Below are 21,812 nucleotides of genomic sequence, written 5' to 3' on the forward strand. Positions count from 1 at the left end.
CCCAAGTCGCGGCTCTGCAAATGTCCTCAACTGGAACACCTCTAGACAAAGCAGATGTTGCAGACTTAGCTCTAGTAGAATGTGCTCCAATACCCTCAGGAGGGTCCTTACCCGCCAGTGAGTAGCAAATCTTGATGCACAGGATTATCCACCTGGAAAGTGTGCGCTTGTGCACCGCTCTGCCCTTCTTGCAGCCAGCAAAACCAACAAACAGTTGGTCATCCATCCGGAAGTCTTTAGTTCTGTCCAGATAGAAAGACACCGCCCTTTTAGGGTCCAGGCGATGAAGTCTCTCTTCCTCCTTAGAAGGGTGAGGGGGAGGATAGAAGGTAGGAAGGGTAATGGATTGTCCAAGATGGAAGGGAGTTACCACCTTAGGCAGAAAAGCAGCCCTCGTCCTAAGAACCATCCTTTCAGCATGAATGGACAGGAATGGGGGCTTGGAACTAAGAGCCTGAAGCTCACTTACCCTCCTTGCCGAGGTGATTGCAACGAGGAAAATCGTTTTAAAAGAAAGGAGTCTCATGGGACACTTGTGCAAAGGTTCGAAGGGAGAACCCATCAAAAAGGTCAGCACAAGATTCAAATCCCAATGAGGAATCACAAAAGGAGTAGGAGGGAACTTATTAATGAGTCCCTTCAAAAATCTCAAAACCACCGGAGACCTAAAAAGAGAGGGCTGATCCGGCAAACAGAGAAATGCCGATAAGGCTGAAAGATACCCCTTGACCGTGGCAACAGCAAATCCTTGCTGCGCCAAAGAAAGAGCAAACTGCAAAATGTCAGACAAATGAGCCTTCAAAGGGTCAACATCTCTCTCCCTACACCAAGAGACAAATTTAGACCACCTATATGAATAAATGGACTTAGTGGAGTCACGCCTGGCAGAAAGAATGACATCCACCACATCGTGTGGGAGAGAAAAAGAATTCAAGTTGCCCCGTTCATTCTCCAGGCATGAAGGTGTAATGTCTGGAGGTGGGGGTGTAGAACCTGCCCCTCCATCTGAGAGAGGAGGTCTGCCCTGTGAGGGAGACGGAGCGGCGAGTGAGAGGAGAGGTGGAGAAGGTCCGTGTACCACACCCTTCTTGGCCAATCCGGGGCGACCAATATGACTTGGGCCCGGTCTTGGCGAATCTTCCTCAGAACCCGAGGAATCAAGGGTATGGGAGGAAACGCGTAAAGGAGTTGCGAGTCCCAACTCAACTGAAACGCGTCCCCCAAAGCTCCTTGCATCGGATACTGGAGACTGCAGAATGACGGGCAGTGAGCATTCTCGCGAGTGGCGAACAGGTCCACCCGAGGAGTCCCCCACATCTGAAAGAGGTCGTGAACAACCTCCGGGTGAAGCCTCCACTCGTGATCGGCAGAGAACTGCCGACTGAGAACGTCTGCACGAACGTTCAGAACCCCGGCCAGATGATTTGCCATCAGACAAATCTGGTGGTCCTGAACCCAGGACCAGAGACGCAGAGCCTCTCTGCAGAGACACTGCGACCCTACTCCTCCCTGTTTGTTGATGTACCACATCGCAGTCGTGTTGTCCGTCAGGACTTGAACTGACTGACCGCGAAGGGAGGAAAGCCTTGAGCGCCAAACGTATCGCCCGCAACTCTAGAAGGTTGATATGAAGCAACCTTTCCTCTGAAGACCAAAGACCCTTGACCTCCAGATCCCCCAGATGAGCACCCCACCCTAGAGTGGAGGCATCCGTGATCACTGTGGCAACCGATGGAGGCAGTTGGAAAGACTTTCCTTGAGACAGATTGCCTTCCACGCCCCACCAAGACAGATCCGCTGCAGTTTCTCTGGAGATCCTCACTGACTCCCTGAGATCTCCGTTGTGCTGATACCACTGCCTGCGGAGGCACCACTGGAGTGCACTCAAGGGGCAGCGTGCATGATTGACCAACAGAATGCAAGAAGCCATCAGACCGAGCAGACGAAGGACCTTCAAGACTGGAACAACCGCTCCATTGTAAAATAAAGGAATCATTTCCTGTATGTCGTGAATCCTTTGAGGTGGAGGGAATGCACGACATACAGTAGTGTCCAGTCCCGCACCTATGAACAGGTTGCGCTGGGAGGGCACCAGGTGAGACTTGGGTACATTTATCGAAAAACCCAACCTGTGCAACAACTGAGTTGTCTCTTGCAGATGATGAAGCACATTCTCCTGCGACTCCGCTTTGATCAGCCAGTCGTCCAGATAGGGGAACACAGGAATCCCCGATCTTCTGAGATGCGCAGCCACCACTGCCATCACCTTGGTGAAGACTCGAGGCGTGGTAGTAAGCCCAAAAGGAAGGACCGCAAACTGGTAGTGTTGCGATCCCACCGTAAAACGGAGATACTTCCTGTGCGACTTCAGGATTGGGATGTGAAAATACGCATCCTGCAAGTCGATCGACACCATCCAGTCTTCTTCTATCAGCGCTTGAAGAACCTGTGCAAGTGTGAGCATTTTGAACTTCTCCTGTTTGAGATAGAGGTTCAAAATCCTGAGGTCCAGGATTGGTCGAAGTCTGCCATCCTTCTTGGGTATCAGGAAATACCGGGAGTAGCACCCCTGACCCCTTTCCTGCTCTGGAACCACCTCTATCGCACCCTTTCTGAATAGTGCCAGGACTTCTTCCTGCAGGAGAAGAAGATGGTCCTCCGAACAATAACCTTGGCAAGGAGGGTAATTGGGAGGGAATTCCTGAAAAGGAAGTGCATACCCATTTTCTACGAGATTGAGAACCCAAAGATCTGATGTAACGGATTCCCAATCTCGTAGAAAATGAGTAAGCCGACCCCCTACCGGCCCCACATGATCCAGAATGGTGGATCTAGGGCTGCTTTGCTGATGCGGGTGGGGGTTGGGCATTATTGGAGGAAGTGGAGGAGGAAGAGACTTGACGCCCACGTCCACGACCCTTCTGTCTACCTCTATAGGACTTGTACAGAGGGTTCTGCTGTTGTTGCTGTTGGCTTTGCCTGAAGGGACGAAAAGAAGATCTACCGAAGCCTCTAAACTTCCTAGTTGTCGATCCTCTCATCTGGAGGCCCAAAGATCTTGCAGTAGCCCTGCTATCTTTAAATCTTTCCAGTGCAACATCCGCCTTTTTTCCAAAAAGACCAGTCCCATCAAAAGGTAGGTCCAGCAACGTAGATTGCACATCTGCAGAAAAATCAGAGGACTTTCGCCATGCGGCTCTCCTGGTGGCAACAGTAGAGCCCATAATCCTGGCAACAGAATCAACTGTGTCCATGCCACTCTGAATAACCATGCGTGCCGCAGCCTGAGTATCAGAGACCACTTCATTAAAGTTCTTTCTATCCTCCTCTGGAAGCTTGGATGATAATTGCTTCACAGAATCCATCAACGCATGGACATATCTACCCAAAAGGCAAGTAGCATTAGTGGATTTTAGGGCCATGCTGACCCAAGAGAAAATCTTCTTTGCAGATTGATCCAATTTTTTTGAGTCTTTGTCCGCTGGTACCTGAGGAAATGAACCTGCAGATCTGTTAGAACATGCAGCCTGCACCACTAGACTCTCCGGAGAAGGATGAGAAGAGAGAAATTCAGGGTCGCCAGGAGCCACTCTGTAGCGTCTTGCAACAGACCTAGAAACAGCAGGAGCAGTCAATGGCCTCTTCCAGACCTCCTTTATCGGATCAGTTAAGGCATCCGTGAACGGCAGTGTAGGTTCACTAATAGAAGAAGGAGAGTGCAAAACCTCTGTAAGGATGTTGGGTTTGTACTCAACAGTAGGCAAGGTTAAGTTGAGAAGATCTGCAGCCTTCCTAATAACGACATGGTAAGGTGCCACTCCTTGGATGGTGCATCCGAAACTGAAGGCAAACCCCATTCAGGAGAGAGCTCCAGAACACTAGCATTCTGTAGGTCTTCAAAATAATCATCATGATCAAGAAGCTCACCCTCCTCCATATCAGAATCTTCACCCCTTTTCTCTTCCAAGAGACGCTGAGCCCTGCGTCTCGACCACTCCACACGAACCAAAGTCGACGGATCCGGCAACGACTCCGACGGAGCCGGTTCCGACGTCGAGCGAGGAGCTGGGGTAACTGGAAGACGAGACTCACGGACTGGCGTGGTACCTCGATCCAAACTACGAGGTCGATCCGGAGTTGGCGAAGCCGCATGCGGAGTCGAAGACCTCGGCGGAGCCGTACCGAGCCAAGGTGTAAGAGGCGCCGGCATAAATGGCACAAATGGAGCTGGGGCGTAAGACTGAGGAATGCCCAAGTTGTAAGCCAATGGACCCATGGGACCAACAGGTGCTCCAGTGGGGTACATTGCTCTGGAGTAAACTCCAAACATCGCATTAAGGAAATGCGAGGGGTCCTGTCCAGGACCAGGAAAAGGAGGGTAAGAACCTACCGGATGTTCTGAAGGAGGACGATCTGACATAGGCTCATTTTGACCTCCCTGATCTACAGGAGTTTCCATCAGAGTCGGAGTTTGAGGAACTACCTCCTCCTCTTCCTCATGCTCCGAAGAATGTTGAGATATCGGATCCGGTTCTTGTTCCGGAGTCGGAGAACCTCTGAGAGATTGAGCAGGAGAAGGAGAAACGAAGTCCTTATGATGTTTACGAGACTTCTTCTTCGAATCCGAAGACTCCTTCCCCGAATGATGTCTAGAGCTGTGCTTCCTCCTCTTGTGCTTCCTCTTCGAGGAGCTTGGAGCGTGACCCGAAGCCGATTTGGATCCAGATCTCGATCTCTCCCTGGACCTCGACTTCGCTCCGGACCTCGATCTCGACCTCGACCTCGACGCCGACCTCGACTTCGAACGAGATCTTTGTCTCGGCTTCGAGCGTCTCGACGTCGACCTCGAAGATCTCACAGTCTCTCTACCTTTTATTTTCGCAAGAAGAAGTTTTGCCTCGCGCTCTCTTAGTGCCTTAGGGTTCATCTTGAAGCAAGACCGACAGTTCTTGACGTCGTGGCTTGATCCAAGACACCACAAGCAGTCGCCATGCGGATCGGTGATCGACATCATTCGAGCTCAAGACCCACATTGCTTGAAGCCTGTCTTCCTCGACGACATCCTCGATGAAAGAAGAAGAATCAAAGGAAAAACAGCAACACTGTAAAAATAGAAGATACAAAGTATCGCAGAAGATCCCAAAAACCGTTAGCGTCGAAGACGCAGAAAAAAGGGAACTGACGTCATCACGCCGGCGTGGGCCTGATAAGGAGTCGGTGACGTCAGACGGAGTCACGCGCGAGGTCGTACTCCTGACACGTCGTCGTGCTACGAAGAAAATTTCCGAACGTTGCTGACGCAGGGGGATATTCACAAGGTGAGGAATCCACACGGCAGATGTATCTATCAGAAACATGCACTTTCAATACAGCCCGTCTAACATAAAACAACTACATCTACCAACAAGTTCAACAGGCCCACCTGTAACCAGCTGAATTATATTTCATTGTATTTGTTATTTGCTTTTTGTGATGTCTCCTTCCAGCTAGCTGCTTTGAAAGATCTGCCCCTCTACTACAAAAGAACAATTAACCTACCAGGGATGTTGCACTCCTGTTGGGCCAACGTCTGGTAATGGGAGGAGAATTTGACTGCCTGAATAAAAAAAAGAAAGAGGAATAATAACTTATAGGTTTAAAAGCATTATGAAAAGCTAATTTGTTGTAGCAAATATGAAAGGTGTTATCTTGTGGCGTGCATGCTGAACAGATTGAATCATTTTTCTTGAACTTCATCAGATCTCACACTGCTTCCGAGTCACCAGACAACATCAAGAGAATAAGTAGCTTGGAGTCTTGATACTTCTACATTTAGTACATGCTAGTCCCTACATAAAGCAAAGCTAATAGATGTATTTAATTGTATTGTGATCTAGCAGAATTCATACATTATTTACTGTCATCAATGTTCATGTCAGAAATGTTGAGAGGTTTGTGCACTTCTGTTGCAAAAATGTCCTGAAGAGCAATTACTGAAGGACGAAGGGAAAACTCTTCTGTGCTCCAGAGATTCATTGGATGTGAGGTAGAAGGAGGATCATAGAAGGGAGTTAGCCTTTTGGACTGCATCCTGAGGACATCTCTGAACCTCGGAACCCATACCAGTGAGAATCCATGAGAGTCGGGATAGGGTCATCAAATACATTGATGAATACATCCGAAAAAAGTATCTTAAATTGCACTCTTTCATAAACAACGGTTAACTGAAAAATAATATGTCTAAAGATGGGAATCCATACAACCTAGAAGTGTGAACTGTTCCTGCCTACTCGTTGTGCAATAGCCCTTACCGGTGCTCTCCAGCCAGCACCTCAGATGCTATGCATCTGGATTCTGTGTCCTTCCCAGGTCCTTTAAAAGGGTCTCCTATATGAAGACTACACCTATGAATCCAAGTACCAGGAATGTGGGATATGGAATGAAACCTTCTGGGGAAAATGTCTTATACATTTATCTTTCAAATATAAATGGCATTCTCGGAAACTGTATTGGAAGAGTGATGGCGTCTTTCTAGATTAGTCTATTTTTCTTCAGTTCGATACTCTGCTGTAACGGGTATAAAGTGTGTATATTTACCAAGCCATGCATCAGTCTGTGAAAAAATGAGTACATCAATTTATTTGGGGTGAGGTTTTGTTCCATCGCCTCTCGACCTACATACAGACTGAAAACCTCGATGTTCGGAGGATAGCAACAAAGAACTGCAGAGATAACTGATCTTTACACTAGATTACATTACCTTAATCCGTCTAACACATACGGTGATATGTTACTACCAAGCGGTCGAAATATTGCATACACTATATCCCCTATGACTATGTCATGATGGTAACATTTGTAGGGAAGTATAGATTATTATTAACTTTACCTCTGCTTACCTTGATGATACAGTAGTAGTCAAAGTAGGGGATACAATATTGTTGTCATTTTGACATGTAATATTTCGACCATGAATACTGACCCCCCCCCCCCCCCCCCCCTCACACACACACACACACACACACCATATGCCACTGCACTGCAGCAAAAACAAATACAGGTGTTTCAAAATATATTCTCACCAGCGTTATTCTTTTATGGCAATTTTCAGAATGATGTTGCTGTTCATAAAATAAATTATGTGCACAAACATACATTTCATTTTGCCCCTTCTTTTAAACTTTACCAATCTTCTTTGGAAAATTGTTCTTTATTTTACAAAAGAAAATCCCAATTGAATTACAGTACAATTTTTTTCGCAATTATTGTAGCTTCTTGTGGCTTAAAGTTTGTGTGCTACTGATTTATACCTTGATCTGCTTTCAATAGGAAGTAGTAGTCTGTGTGTTTGGTTCGGAGAGCAGGCATATACGAAATTGTATTTTGAGGGGTATATTACACAAAATTGGATGCAAATTTCGTGAAATTATGCTTTCAACCCACAATTTCTGGCTTGCCAGTATCTCTTGTAACTTTGTTCACATACGTGCAAACCCTTTTGTAAAAAGTCAGCAAGATATGACACAAGTAGATAACATCTCTGTGTGCATCACTCTACTGCTGAAATCTCGTGAGACTATTATTTTTTTACGAAAGGTGCTGCTCGCTCAAAAAGTTAGACAAACCTGAACAATGCCCAATGCCACGAAATTTCAAGATTTTGGCCACATAATTCGAAATTTGCTCAGGTCTAATTAGTTGGTTCGAAGTCATTGCCCAGCAACTATTTGACTGACTAGCCATTTGGCATCTGTTTGAAATCTTTGGTCTCTATTGCTTGATATCAGTGTGCCTCCGCACGATGTAAAGATGTGTGAGTAGACAGTGATCTAACCCCTTCTTTGTTAGTTTAAGATTAGCATATAAAACATCAACTCCCACTCCTCTGTAGGCTTCTTAGAACTCCGCCAGAAGCCTTTCCTGCAATTCAGCTGCCAACATTCGCATGCACATTGTATGCATTTTGGAAGGCTGCATGTCTCCATTTACCTTCTCATTTCCAACCTTAATATGTTCTTGCATTCTTTTCTTGGTAACTTCACTCTACTGCACCACTGCCTTTCTCTTCAGCAGTTTTGCCTGCTGTGTGGCTGTGTAATTCTTCCACCACACGTCGAGGCTGTTTACTAATGTGCGTGTTTGTTGTGTGATTCTGTAGGCGCCTTTAAGTGGTGCCTGCTGTTTAGGGTTGGTGGGTTTCAGCGAAGCCTCGACGCTGGCGCTTCACAGCCCGGAGGTGTGATGAATGTCTGGAGCTGATGTGTTTCTGAAGAGCTGTTCAAAAGTCTGAGCTGTCTTCACAGCTTGTACTAGCATCACAGGTTCGCCCAGGCAGTCGGGTGTCCCCATCTGCCGTGTTTGATGTGACCATCTGTTGGTCCAGGGCATGCCACGACATCTGAAAGAGCACACTGAAGCTGTGGCCGCATCCTCGAGGAACTGTGGCTTAACAGCATGCAAGGCGAGAACCCGGTCTTAAAGACGCCTTTGTGTCAGGCACAGGCATGCTCGGATATTCTACACAATTCTGGCTCTTTGACTCCTTAGAACTCAAACTCTTCATTTATTTTAAGATCAAATTAAAGCGTTATTTTCAGCCCACTGACATTGCCCTTGGGGTGCAAGTTAGTAAGGGTTAGTTCAGAACAGTTTTGGACAAGTCAGCTTTGAAATCTCCAGCTGAGACTAATGGCTGCTTCTGTGAGTTACAGTAACATCTGTCACAATTCACGGGTGGCAGGGCCTTAAGGGGGGCGGGTCCTGCCCGCCTTCAGCACCGGCAGTAATTACAAACACATTGAAAAGGGGCCTGCCGGGCTCTATAATTATGTCCTTAACTTCACTAGACAAAACACTGATCTTTTTCTGGACAGTCTACACACAAACCATTAAGGTAATCAAAATCAGCGAAGCCGTCCCTGTTACATTTCAGAAGTTTTAGTTCATGATGCACAGTAAATATGTTCTTATTTCTTAGGAGGGGCGCTCTTTTTCCATGTAGGCTTTTATCGTTTTGTGCAAAAATGATGTACAGGTCATACTGAAAAATAAGTTGCCTCTAGGTGTCTGACAAGGTGATCACGGATGGGATACACCTGAGTGTAGAGGCAAGACAAGTTTCTTAAATCGTCTGTCATAAATGTGTCCCCAATACATGCTACTTACTTACTTAGTACTTAGGGTACTTCTGGACACTCAATAGCATCACGGTGGGGTCCATTTAACTGATTGCTACCTCATATTTCCTTTACTTCACGGTGAGCTGCATCTACTCACTGTTTACTCCCGGACGACACCGACTGCTACCCCACATATTGGATAATTGGCCACTCACTAGTGTCCTATTCATTCTATGTAAGCTACGGTTGACATTTGCTTTTGCACACATGTATTACTATTATGCCCCTCGGATTCAGTAATTCAATAGTAGCTTGCCCCATTTGTATATTGTATATGCGGTAAGCTACACCTATCTCACCTTCATCCCTATCACTCACCATTTTTTGTTCGCTACCTCATTCATTTATTTGTTGGTTCTTCGTTATAAGCTACCTCACGATGTTGCACTGACTACTACTACCTCATTGACTCCTTTAGTCATGTAAGCTGCACCCAGCCACTTTCTACACCTAGACTACACTGCTGTTACCTAATACATTCTGATGTGTAAAGTCTGATCCCACCTAACCGGTTCTACCTCATATTTTGTACGTGGTGTAAGCTGACAGCTACCTCGCATATAGGCTACATTAGGAAAGACATACCTACGCACTGTTTTGTTTTTCAACTGCACCGACTTCTACCTCTTATACATTTGTCACCCATTAATGTCACTCCCTAATGTCACTCCTTTGCCCTGTAACTAGCGGCTGACAGTTCTTTATTGTCGTCCTATCTCCCACACCCAACTTCACTTCATTCCAAAATGGAGCTCAACGGCAAGAACACTTTTAGAATTAACTACCCTTCCACACTCTCCAAAAAAGCCACCTAACGTTTTAAACATAACTTCTTGCGGCAGCACCCTGAAATACCCTTTGCTGACACCTATTTCTCACCGGGTAAGGGAGCCCTGAATACTGATATCATCTTCCACACCGCACGCAGAGCCCAATGGAGAAAAGTGTTCCTATCCCTACTCACCGTCTCCACCACCAGGAAAACAACTCATGGCCTAACTCTCTCTATCACACCTTCCCGCCTCTTCCCTGGCAGGACTACCATTACTATCTACAACAACGGGATTGTCCTAATTCAATCTACGGACAAGAACCTGGAACTGCTAGACAACTTGCTCCCAAAGTTCAAAGAGCACCTTTCCAAGCTGAGGACCCCCACCCAAAAACGCACCAGCTCTATCACCCCTGACGTCGCCGCCTCCACCTACTACACCTCTACCCCCAGCACCCCAGTAAATGGCCCATCTGCTGTTAACGCCCCTCACTCCCCTAGGACAGTCACAAATCTCCCCACCTCATATACTAGCCGCCCCTCTAACATGACCCCTCTTATCCCCACTCATACTCCCTCCATCCCCCTCCCGCTTGACATAACAACTCCCACCCACATGGGGCATTCATCGGAACACACCACCGCTCGGAGTGTACCCACCCCCTCTCCCACCTTCCCCACGGCGAACCCCGCTCCCTCCCCAGCCCCCTCTCCACTCCCACGAATCTCTCACACCTGACACAACATCTCTCACCCACAACACGCCACCATCTGAACACACCACCATCCGGAGTTTATCCACCCCCCTCTCCCTTCCCCCCCACGGCGGTCACCTCACCCTCCTCAGCTCCCTCCCCACTCCCACCCACGACACTCTCCCAACAAAAGATACAGAACATACCGTCTCCTTTACCTTAGCATCTCCCTCTCTCCCTCCTCCTATTCTCAGCCCGCACTACCCTCCAGTCTCCCCCTCGGTCTCCAGCCTCCACTCACTCTTCTATTCACCGGCACCCTCTCCCACTGACTTCACTACCTATGCCTCCCACTCACCGCCTACTTCACCTACTTCACCCACACCCCTCGCCCACAAACACGCCCACACTTTGAAGGACATCCCACTCATTAGCACCGCAGAACATTCCAACAACGCTAGTTTATCCCCTCCTTCGATACCCTGCCCGCTTTCCAGCTCACTACACAACCATTCACCAATGGCTCTCACCACCAACACCACCCCCAATGCACCTCCTGACCTGACTTTATCCACCCTCCAACAAATCAAAGAGGATTTTCGACAAATCAAAAAAGATGTCCACGCAATCAAAGACCTTCTCTCATCTCAGCCCAGACTACCTCCCATCATCCCTCTACCCTACAAACGACGCACTACATACCCTCGCCTTCAACGACACCCGCGCTGGCCGACTATCCCCGTTCGCAATAACTCCCACCACCCCCGTCGTGTCCTCAACACATTGTCGGACCGCGACCTATGCTCTCTCCTACGCTCTTATGGCCCAGGCCCGGTAAAACACTTATCCAACACACACATCCCCATACCCACTATTCTTACAGACCCTCTGAGGCTCCCAACCCTCAACAACAGAGGCTCCGTCCCTAACAACCTCAGGAAAGTTCCCCTCACTCTAGAAAGCTCGACCACCCTTCTCTCTCCCAAACTCAAATGCATCCTACTCAACTGCAGATCGGCCCAGAGACACTCCTCCGACATCGCTGATCTCGTCTCAGCTAGGGATCTGGACCTAGCCATTCTAACAGAAACTTGGCTTACTGAAGCCTCTACCCCGATTATGGACATACTAGTCCCCCCCAACTATCACATCATTAGGCTAGACAGGTCCTCAGACAAAACGGGCGGGGGAATTGCATGCATCTTTAGGAGCAACCTCTCCGTTACTAAAGTCACCTCCCCCTCCCTCTCCTCCTGTGAACTCCTCTGCCTCGACATCACCAGCGAGGGCAAACAAGTCTGTGCTTTACATCTCATCTATCACCCGCCTGGTGACAATCTCATATTCACCCAACAACTCATGGACATGATCACTTCTAATGCCTTTAGACCACCTTGATGCGACCCAAGTGTGAGGGAGGGATGGCTGTCCCCGACTATGAGTTATACTATCTGGCGGCGCAGCTCCAGGTCCTGACGCAGAACGTGGCCAGAGTATTCAGGGGGCCTGAAGATCACCGGGGAGTCGGCATTCAGAGGCATGTCTTGTCGTCTATAGTGATGCAACAGGGACTGGCTAGTAGGGACCTCACGATGGAGGAAAAGACACTTAGAATGTGTTGGAACAGGAACCTGAAGAGGGCTGGGAAGCGCCGGCCATACGCACTGGAGATTCCGCTGGGAATGCTCACTGCCTTACCGCACGGAGGTGATTGGTCTCAATTGTTAGCGTGGGAGGACCTGGGCTTGCAGATGGTAGGAGACCTCTATGTGGACGGGACGCTGGCCCCGTTCCAGTCCTTACAAGAGCAATTCGGCCTGCCGAGTGGTACCTTCCTGTTGCATGCGGCGGTTGTCGCGGCTATGCAGAGGCATTGGGGGGGTGGATTGGCTGAACCGGAAGTGACAATGGTGTGCCAATATGTGGTGATGGCGGCGGGCACCGTCAAGGCGGTGACCTGCCTCCACAATAGGATGTTAAATGAAGGTCTGGCCCCGTTAGTTGAGTTGAAGTCGCGTTGGGAGGCCAGCGTAGGTAAGCTAATCCCGGACTCCGTATGGAGCCAGGTGCTACACAGGACCTGGAAAGGGACGAGGAATGCGAGATTCCAACAGGTGCATTTCTTCGTGCTCCATAGGGCATATCTGACCCCAGAGAGGTTGCGCCGACATTTCCAGGTGCTTGATGCCGGGTGCCCACGATGTCTGGAACCGGCGGTGGATTTTGACCACATGCTGTGGGGTTGTCTGAAGCTGGGGAACTACTGGTCCGAGGTAGGGGACCTCTAGAATGCTGTCACGGATCGGGAGGTAGACTTTGACATGGCCGCTTGCCTGCTTCTTTGGTTCCCGCACACCAAAAAGACCAAGGTAACGAGCAAATTCATTGGGTTGGGATTGATATTGGCACAGCGTGAAATCACCTGGCATTGGAAGTCCAAAGAGGGGCCGTCTGCACGGAGGTGGAGGAATGAACTGGTGAAATGGTCGGGCTGTGAGAGTGTGTTACGAATGCGCCAGGCGACTAGAACGGGTAACGAAAAGAGTTTGGAACTGGCACGGTCCTGGGAGCTGGTGGTGCAAGCGTTAAGGGACTCCCTAACTGAGGGCACGGACACTGATCAATTATAAGACGGAACTCCATGTGACTACTAGCTTGTCGACACTTCCTGATAGTTGTCGCCCTAGAGCAGGAAGGGGATGGTGGAACCCGCACTAGCAGCAGTCGAGGGGGGGGGCAATGGGAGGGAGTAGTGGAAGGTGGTGGTTTGCTGGCTAGCGGCAAACTCCCGGTACCGGATGGCCCAGGAAGGTAATCGTGATGCTTAAGTGACATGACAGTGGAGTGGCCAAGGATTTGATGGAGAGGGTGGGTTGGTTGTGTTGGGATAAAAGCAGAAAAGAGGTGCTACATTTGACCTGTGCCCCGGATGGGGCACGCACCGAGGTACCTACAGTAAACTGACTCAGTCAAGCGCCGCCCAGCCTCCGGGATGTGGGCTAATCGGCTGTGTATTGTATTACTATCACACTGTATGCTGGGTGCCTTTGGTGTCTAGGTTGGTTTGCTGGCTATGTTTCTTCCTGATTCTGCAATAAAAATATATTTCAAAAAAAAAAATGATCACTTCTAATGCCGGTCGGCAGACCACCCAAGTCTACCTGGGGGACTTCAATCTCCACTGGAACGATCAGAAAGACACAGTGGTGAATAGTCTCAAAACTTTCCTTAATGCGCTTGACCTCACCCAAATATGCGACAGCCCAACACACGACAAAGGCTCAATACTTGATCTCATCATTGCCAAAGCGAATTCTACACAACTGGAGGCGATCCTACCCTGCGACTGGTCTGATCACCACATTATCACCTTCTTTATCAATGAAAAAGTTAAACCTAACCCGGCTCAACCAATCAAATCCAAAACATGGAAACGGGACATGAAGAATCTTAACCCCTCTACCCTGCCTCCCCACCTCGGCAATCTCCTCCTTCCCCCTTCTGGTGCCACGGATGTCCATTCACTGACCGACCACTACCTTGAATCTATGAATACAATAGTCAATGAAGTCGCCCCACTGCAACTGAAGAGAATCTCCACCAAAACTTCTAACCCCTGGTATGATGACAGACTCAATGACGACAGGCGTACTATGCGACTGGCAGAGCGCACCTGGAGATCGGACCCTTCAGCACTGCACCTCAAAAGGCTTAAAAACAAGAGAAATGCCTACTTCAGGAAAATAAAGCGCACAAAGATGGACTTCTTCAGCCGCCAGCTGGATCAAGCAAAAAACAGGCCAAGAAAACTGTTCGAACTAATCAAGACCCAAACTAAAACACAACCCTCACAATCAAACAGCACAACAAGCGACACCCCACACTGTGAAGCCTTCTCTGCTTTCTTTAAGCTAAAGACAGACAACATAAGAAACGACCTCATCATGGATGTAAGCCGATTCCCCAACCACACCAGAATGGCCAACACTCAACCTAAAAACAAGGCATCTTGGCTGCACTTCGATACCTACTCGGAAGAAACAATACATAAACTGCTCTGCACCCTGAAGCCCTCTAATCACCTCACAGACCCTCTACCTGCTAATGCTGTAAAAGACTTCATCCCCTTGCTCCTCCCTCTCTGGACCAAAATCGTCAACTGCTCCCTGCAACAAGGCCTCATTCCAGACTCCCTCAAGGTTGGGCAAGTCACGCCTATACTCAAGAAACCTACAGCTGATCCGTCTGACCTAAACAATTACCGACCCATCACCAACATCCCCACCCTGGCCAAACTACTGGAGAAATGTGTCCAACTCCAACTAACGAAACACATTGACCAATTTGACCTCCTCAATTCGCATCAATCAGGCTTCCGAGTGAAACATAGCATGGAATCAGCTATGACACACATAATTGATGATGCCCTCCAAATTCTTGACCGCAATGAGTCCTGCCTCCTCATCCTTCTTGATCTCTTGTCAGCATTTGACACGGTCAAACATGAGAACTTGCTGGAGCTGCTAAGCACTAGAATGGGTCTATCGGGAACTGTTCTCAAATGGTTTTCGTCCTTCTTTCACAACAGGTCTCAGAAGTTCAAGATCGACAATGTGCTATCTTCACCTGTGCCTGCAGATCTAGGTGTTCCACAAGGATCCTCCCTCTCCCCCACATTGTTCAACCTCGTCATGGAACCGCTCGCCACCTTGCTCCAAGCTTCCAATGTCCAATTCCATATGTACGCTGACGACACACAACTGTACCTAAAGCTTCAATCCCCGGAAGATATCAAACATCTGAATTCCACGCTTATTAACACTCAATCTTGGCTAGCCGATAACCACCTCAAACTAAATGCTCTGAAAACTGAGTTCCTACTCATCTCACCCCCGGAGAAAATTTCCACCACCCAAACATGGCTCAACAACCTTACAGCACTCAATGTCCAACCCACCATCGTAGACTCAGCGAAATCTCTAGGCATCACACTGGACGCCAAGCTCAACATGCAGCAGCATGTCAGCAAAGCCACAAAAGCAGCTAATTTCCAAATCAACACACTGAGGAAAATTAAACCCTTCCTCCCTGCTGAAGACTTCCAAACTGCTGTACAAGCGTTAGTCATCCCTCGAATAGACTACGGAATTGTGGCCCTCAGCGGACTCCCGCTATCCACAACAGCACCCCTAAGAGCCTCCCTGAACGCTGCCGCAAGACTCATTACTGGCTCAAGAAAACATTCGCATATATCCCCAGACGTAAAGTCCCTAAAATGGCTGCCTATTGAAGCCAGAATACAGCTAAAAATTGCAGTTATGACACACGCGGCGGTGCACCACAATGCACCCAACTACCTCGCTCAAAAGTTGTCTATATCAGGAGGTTCGAGATCCAATAGAAGCTCAAAAAATCTACTCCTGAAACCTCGTAGATTCCGGAAAGAGAAAACTTACAAGCGCTCCTTTTCAGGAATGGCACCCAGGATCTGGAATGCGCTCCCTCCTGAAACAAGGCGTATCTCCTCCACTGCACTCTTCAAGAAAGAGGTGAAAACCATCCTACTGGCCAAGATCTCCTGAACCTTATAGGTGCTGGATCAGAGACCCAGCATTGCACTGTTTCAATGCACACCTTGTCTTTTGGCAGTATACCTCTACTTGATGGGGCACTACTACGCTACCTTCATACTACCGACCATGATATGATACACGTGGATCACTGATTCACCCTCCAGATGCCCCCACTCAGTGCTCCCTCTATACCAGAACATTGGTATAAACCGTCCACCACACCCAAGGTGTACCTGAACACCTCTGTAGTGGGATCAATGACTTGTGCTGTCTTATATTACTGCTTTACCTGATTGTACATGGATATGTTCTATGTATATTATTACTATCTTATCATGATACTGCTTTACCTGATTGTACATTGATATGTTCTAAGTATGTTATTACTATCCTATCATGTTAGTGACTACTACGTTGCTCCCATTACCGCTGTTCATTCCTACTGCCCCTACCCTGTCTCTGTGAAGCGCTCTGATATCTGTAAGGATCTTGTTCACGCTATATAAAACTTTGAATAAATAAATAAATAAATAAATAAAATGCTTATCTAGTCCTTGGCCTCCCCGCAGAAACACAGAGCAACGATCACATATGTATCTACTGTAACGAGAAAGTGCGTGAAGGAGGTACTCAAGTCTCGAAATATTGACACGCCATGCCTAAGGAAAATAAAATGCAGTGTGTGTGTGTGTGTGTGTGTGTGTGTGTGTGTGTTTGGGGGGGGGGGGGAGGGGGTTAACCTGGTCAGAACTTGATAAACACTATCTTTGTGAGGACCGGTGCTTTACGAGGACTGGTCGCAGTAGTGTGTTTAGGTACTTTCTTTTTTTTTTTGTCGAGCGAGTGTATCAAAAAACGAAAAGCGCAGTTCGATTTGCCTCGGTTCGCTTTATAACCTTCCCTACTATCAATGTGCGTGTGGATTTATAATAGTAATTACACACTTCATTACGGTCAATGGCCGGTCTTCAGAATAATAGGCATGTTATGGGGGGTGGTGCGAGAAAGCTTAGAGTGTTGAAGTTGAAAAGATGAAGGAAGTACATGCGATGAGTAAAGAAAAAGTGCATAGGTAACCTTCAGAGATAGACTGCAGAGGAAAGTGTCATGAAGGGAAGAATGGGGGTGGGGGTGGGGGGGTTAATCAGATTTTTGATGAATAACATTCAGTGCTACACACATTGGTAAAGACAATAAGTCTAACTTATTTTAAGTGTTTGTTACTGTGCGATTTGTTTGGATGCACTAGCAAAAAACAAATAATGAAGATCCCAAATACTAGTCAAGTGACACGCTGTGTGCAGAGGATGTTTCAAGTAAATGTTTAGGCCATGCCAATAATTGCGGAGGCTACACCACTTGTGAAGAATCCCTCGTTATGCTTCTTTGGCCAAGCCTCTTTTGAGACCCACAACATTTTTATTCCACTTAAAGCGCTGTGAGTAGAGGAGCTCCCACTGATGTTTGTTATCATTTCATATTTAAAAGAAAAATGTCTCCAGTGGATTCTGACGACCCGATTCATCCTAACGATTTGAAAAATAGGAGTCGCTCCTCATGGCACAGTATATCGAAGTACATATTACAGGGCACTTGGCCTTTTCTTTCGCTGACGAAGTTTCGTTTACAGACGCTATTCTCTATTGCGTGCGCAGTCTTATTCTAAATTATGTGAAAAACTGTCAAAAAAGACCTAGTTCTTCTTGTGACTTAGTTTGAGGTATTTGAGAATGTCTTTTTCCTTTGTGCGTTGTGCATTGAATGGAAGTACTATGAGTGTTCTGCTGTGCCATATATATTATCAGCTGGGTCTGGTGGCTCATAGGAATAATGCACCCACTCCAGGAATCAATGTTAGACCTCATGGTAACAGTCGGATCTCTGCGTTTCCCCTTAGCGTTTCATCTTGCCAGGTCAATAAAATAAAGACCATTGCATTGGGTAACAACCATCTATTTTTCAGTACCAAGATGCCCAATAGCACTTAAAAAATACTGGTTATGATATGTAGTGCCTCGTTAAAGGGCCTAAGCCAATGGCATATGGAGCTCCTGGTAAATTGTCTCAGGGATGAGTTAACTGCATCCTATTAATCCGAAACCGGTTTCCTGAAGGCTAAAAGCACCTGTGTTGTGTACCACTGTGTTTGGCCTTTCATCAGCTTATCAGTTCTCTGTGCATATATGGCACTTGTTATTTCCCCTTTATTTTCTTAATCATGCAGACAGAGTCAACTGACATGAAGTTATTCCTTCTCACACAGCATGTCTCAGAGCTCCTACCTACTCATATTTTGCAGATTACTAGCGCTTTAAGGCAAATATGATGAACTCAACTGTCTTCAGGTACTTTGTTTGTGTTACGCAGCTCAAATGATTTATTTCCTAACTGAATAGTACTCACTTTACCTACATTTAAGGTACTCTGGGTCAGCCATCAAGGTATTCCAGATTGTGACTGACGGTTGCCCACATCTCAGAAGCAGATGCTTGATCCCTAAGCTATTTTGTTGGTTAATGGGAGAATGGCAGAAAAGTAAAATATTTCCGAAATAATCTACAGGATGGTTGCATTGATGTGCTGCACTCCATTCCAAGGTGGTACAAAAGGGGGTGGTGATGGACGGAGCACTCCATTCCAAAGCATGCCATTTAAAAATTACATTGAAGAGATTGACACTGTTGCTTTGGAAAAGTGTCATGTAGCAGAGCGACATGCAACGGGGGGCCAGCTGCACATTGCATGGGTATGGTTGAAAGAAACTTTAGAGCATTGAAGCGGTTTACTAGTAGTCTATCTGGTGAATTTACTGTGGATGGTTTGATTATTTCAGAATTCAGGTTAAAAATTAAGTGAAATACAAAATAACAGAACAGGTAAGTAGTGAGGGATGGAAGTGAGGCTGAGACTAAATACAAAGTTACATTTTAGTATCAAATCTCCGTAGCAGATCTGCTTTCATATTTTAGCACGCAGGCCATACTGAAATCCCTCTCTTGAAAGCCCTCTCCTTGTGAGGTACTACTTTAAAAATACATTACTTCTCAGCGCCATCTGGCACCCACCACTTTCTCACAGGCAACCTCTAAAGTACCAGTAAGAATGTGGTACATTGAAACTTGTCAACTATCGATGCTGTATTCGACTCACTCCAGGATATCACCTAAATCAATGGTTCAGATTTCATCTCAGAGTCAACAACACATATGTTGCCCCCTATATCCATCATCATTCCTTCATGTCTGTTAATCCCTCTTCACTGCTTTCAATGTTCATGGTTAAATGCTTTCGAATGGTGTCTAGCAGTAAACACACACACACGTGTAGCACACACACAATGGCAGTCAACACTGGCCTGTACCTCTCAATTCTTAGGGTGCCTCTCCTCCCCATCTTCCATCAGAGGTACCTTCCTCAACACTAGATCTGCTGTTAACCAAGTTACTAATACTCACATCATCATTACTGTTCATGCTCCACAGCTAAGCATCCTTACAGAAAATGGCTCTACGATTACAAAGGTAATCCTCTTAAAAATGCTCCCGGATGGTTACAAAATCTTTAAAAAAAGATCGAGGCAATGGCAAAGGGGCAAGACCAGAATCCACAATATCAACATTATTTGCAACAAACTTTATAGTTCATGTTATGTGTATGTTATCCTCTTCGTAATAATCGATCATCCACAAAAAAATCTAATTGAATCTTTCCATACTGATCTTCTGGACCTCTCAATTCAAGATATCCTCCCTAGACCATCCCTTCATTCCAGGACACTTCAATATATGGGTAGAAAGGTCCCAGAATTTTAAAGCAGAAGGTGGTGTAGATAACATGGAAAAATTGGGCTGTTCTTTCCTGAGAAGCTTCCTACAGTAACGTAGACCTACTACTGTCACATGTCATAAACCTTTAATCACCAAGTGCAAAGTGGTTTCATGGTCAAACGTTACTTTGCGAGTTCACCTCAGAAAAGGTCATCTTAGCATCAAAGTAAAACCAGTAGGGACGGATCCATGGAACAAACAGCATTATATGATTTATTTCTATTTAACACATTCGGTGCTTGCAGACATCACATCAAGGGTTACATCTTTTGGAAGCAGACACACATTATCGTGATGTGCATTAAACCTCTGTTTATATTTGGTTTGTTCATGTGTTTTGTCTCATTTTAGCAAACTGTGCAATAGGTTTCAATTGATGCACTAATATTGTGCATGTCGTTGACCCACCAGGGATTGGGCAAAGCTGCTTGGTTTTGATTGTAACATATGAGACCAGTGATGTTTGCAGAGCATTATGTTTGCGAGCATTTAAGATAATTGTGAAAATGCGCAGGAGCGGACACCGCACAACGGTCATAAATGCTGTTGTTTGTGTACATTTAAGAACATATATTGGACTGGAGCATGGGCACTTGCCATTCTCTGTTCACTTAAGACATACAAGGCTGAATGAACATTCACTAAACTAAGAAAAAGCATTGAATGAAGAGAAGCACTGAGTCTTCAAACTGTGGTGTACTTTCATTCAAGGGCTCCTAAAATAGAGACACGTGAAAGACCACTGCTTGCTCAATTTGTGAAATGCACATTGTAACACTCCCACAACAATAATCGTTATGAAAAACACAGTAGAAAATATATGTTACAGGTCTGTTGACTGGTCATGCTGATGATACACATAAAAATAATTTGAGGCTGTATTCTCTTTGTAGTCTGCACATAATTTGTTATTACACAATGACTCACACCCTTGTAGGTCAAGATTGCCTTTGGTTGAAGGACACAAGGAACAATGAGAAACAATTACACAGATTAGGTAAACAAAGTCTGAATGTACACACATTTTAGCATTTTTAAACCAGCATAGCTTTATAAACTGATAGAAAAACGTCTGCTTTTGACGTCGCATTCTAGCAGAACGACCGAACTTGGATCTGTTTCTATTTTTTTTCCATCACAGTTAGTAAAACAAATAAATCTACTAACTTTCATTGAAGTACAAAAATGTGAAGCATAACAATTAAATACCCACAGATTTAAGACCCATTAGCAAACGATCGGCTACTTACTCAGTAAAAATATTATTTTCCTTGTAGAAGGCATGCCTTGCAGAAAATAACCTGGAAATATACTTTGCATTTTCAATATCATCCTGAAATATAAAACAAAAAACAAAGTGCATAGCATTATTAACGGTCACAAAGTCGACAGTGCTATCAGACTTGCATAAAGTGATACTGCCTGAGGAGACCCAGGGCTACTAATGCCACTGGCACTAGGATTATGCCAGTACCCTCACAGAATCAAGCAGCACCAACTCCTCATCCAGCAGATCCACCTCTAGTCATGGTAAGAGCAAGGAAAGTCTTCGGTGTTCTGAAAGAAATGCCAAATCCCTCCGATAACACTGCTTATCAACTTTGGAGTGACTGTCCATCTGCCCTTCAATTGTTCTTTCAAGAATCCTCAACAGGCACCAGTAGCATAACTAGAATCTCATACTAGGCATAATATTGCCCTTTTCCCACTTTTAGCACTTTGGAGACACTGTATTTAAAACTGAAGCTTTATATAATATGAAGTAAAGGATGGCATGGACGACGTCA

The 21,812-nt window shown here is 46.3% G+C and overlaps 1 protein-coding gene across 1 annotated transcript in view; it reads right to left on the reverse strand.

The window, feature by feature from the left end:
* Nucleotides 1-21,812, reverse strand: part of PTPN14 (protein tyrosine phosphatase non-receptor type 14) — a 524,356-nt gene that overhangs the window by 62,485 nt on the left and 440,059 nt on the right. The window contains exons 10-11 of the mRNA XM_078649778.1: nucleotides 21,276-21,358; nucleotides 5,539-5,596 (exon numbers count right to left, since the gene is read on the reverse strand). Coding sequence (XP_078505904.1) covers nucleotides 5,539-5,596; nucleotides 21,276-21,358 — 141 coding nt within the window. The remainder of the gene's footprint in view (nucleotides 1-5,538; nucleotides 5,597-21,275; nucleotides 21,359-21,812) is intronic.

Source organism: Lissotriton helveticus, chromosome 6 (genome assembly GCF_964261635.1).
Source record: "Lissotriton helveticus chromosome 6, aLisHel1.1, whole genome shotgun sequence".
Classification (NCBI taxonomy): domain Eukaryota; kingdom Metazoa; phylum Chordata; class Amphibia; order Caudata; family Salamandridae; genus Lissotriton; species Lissotriton helveticus.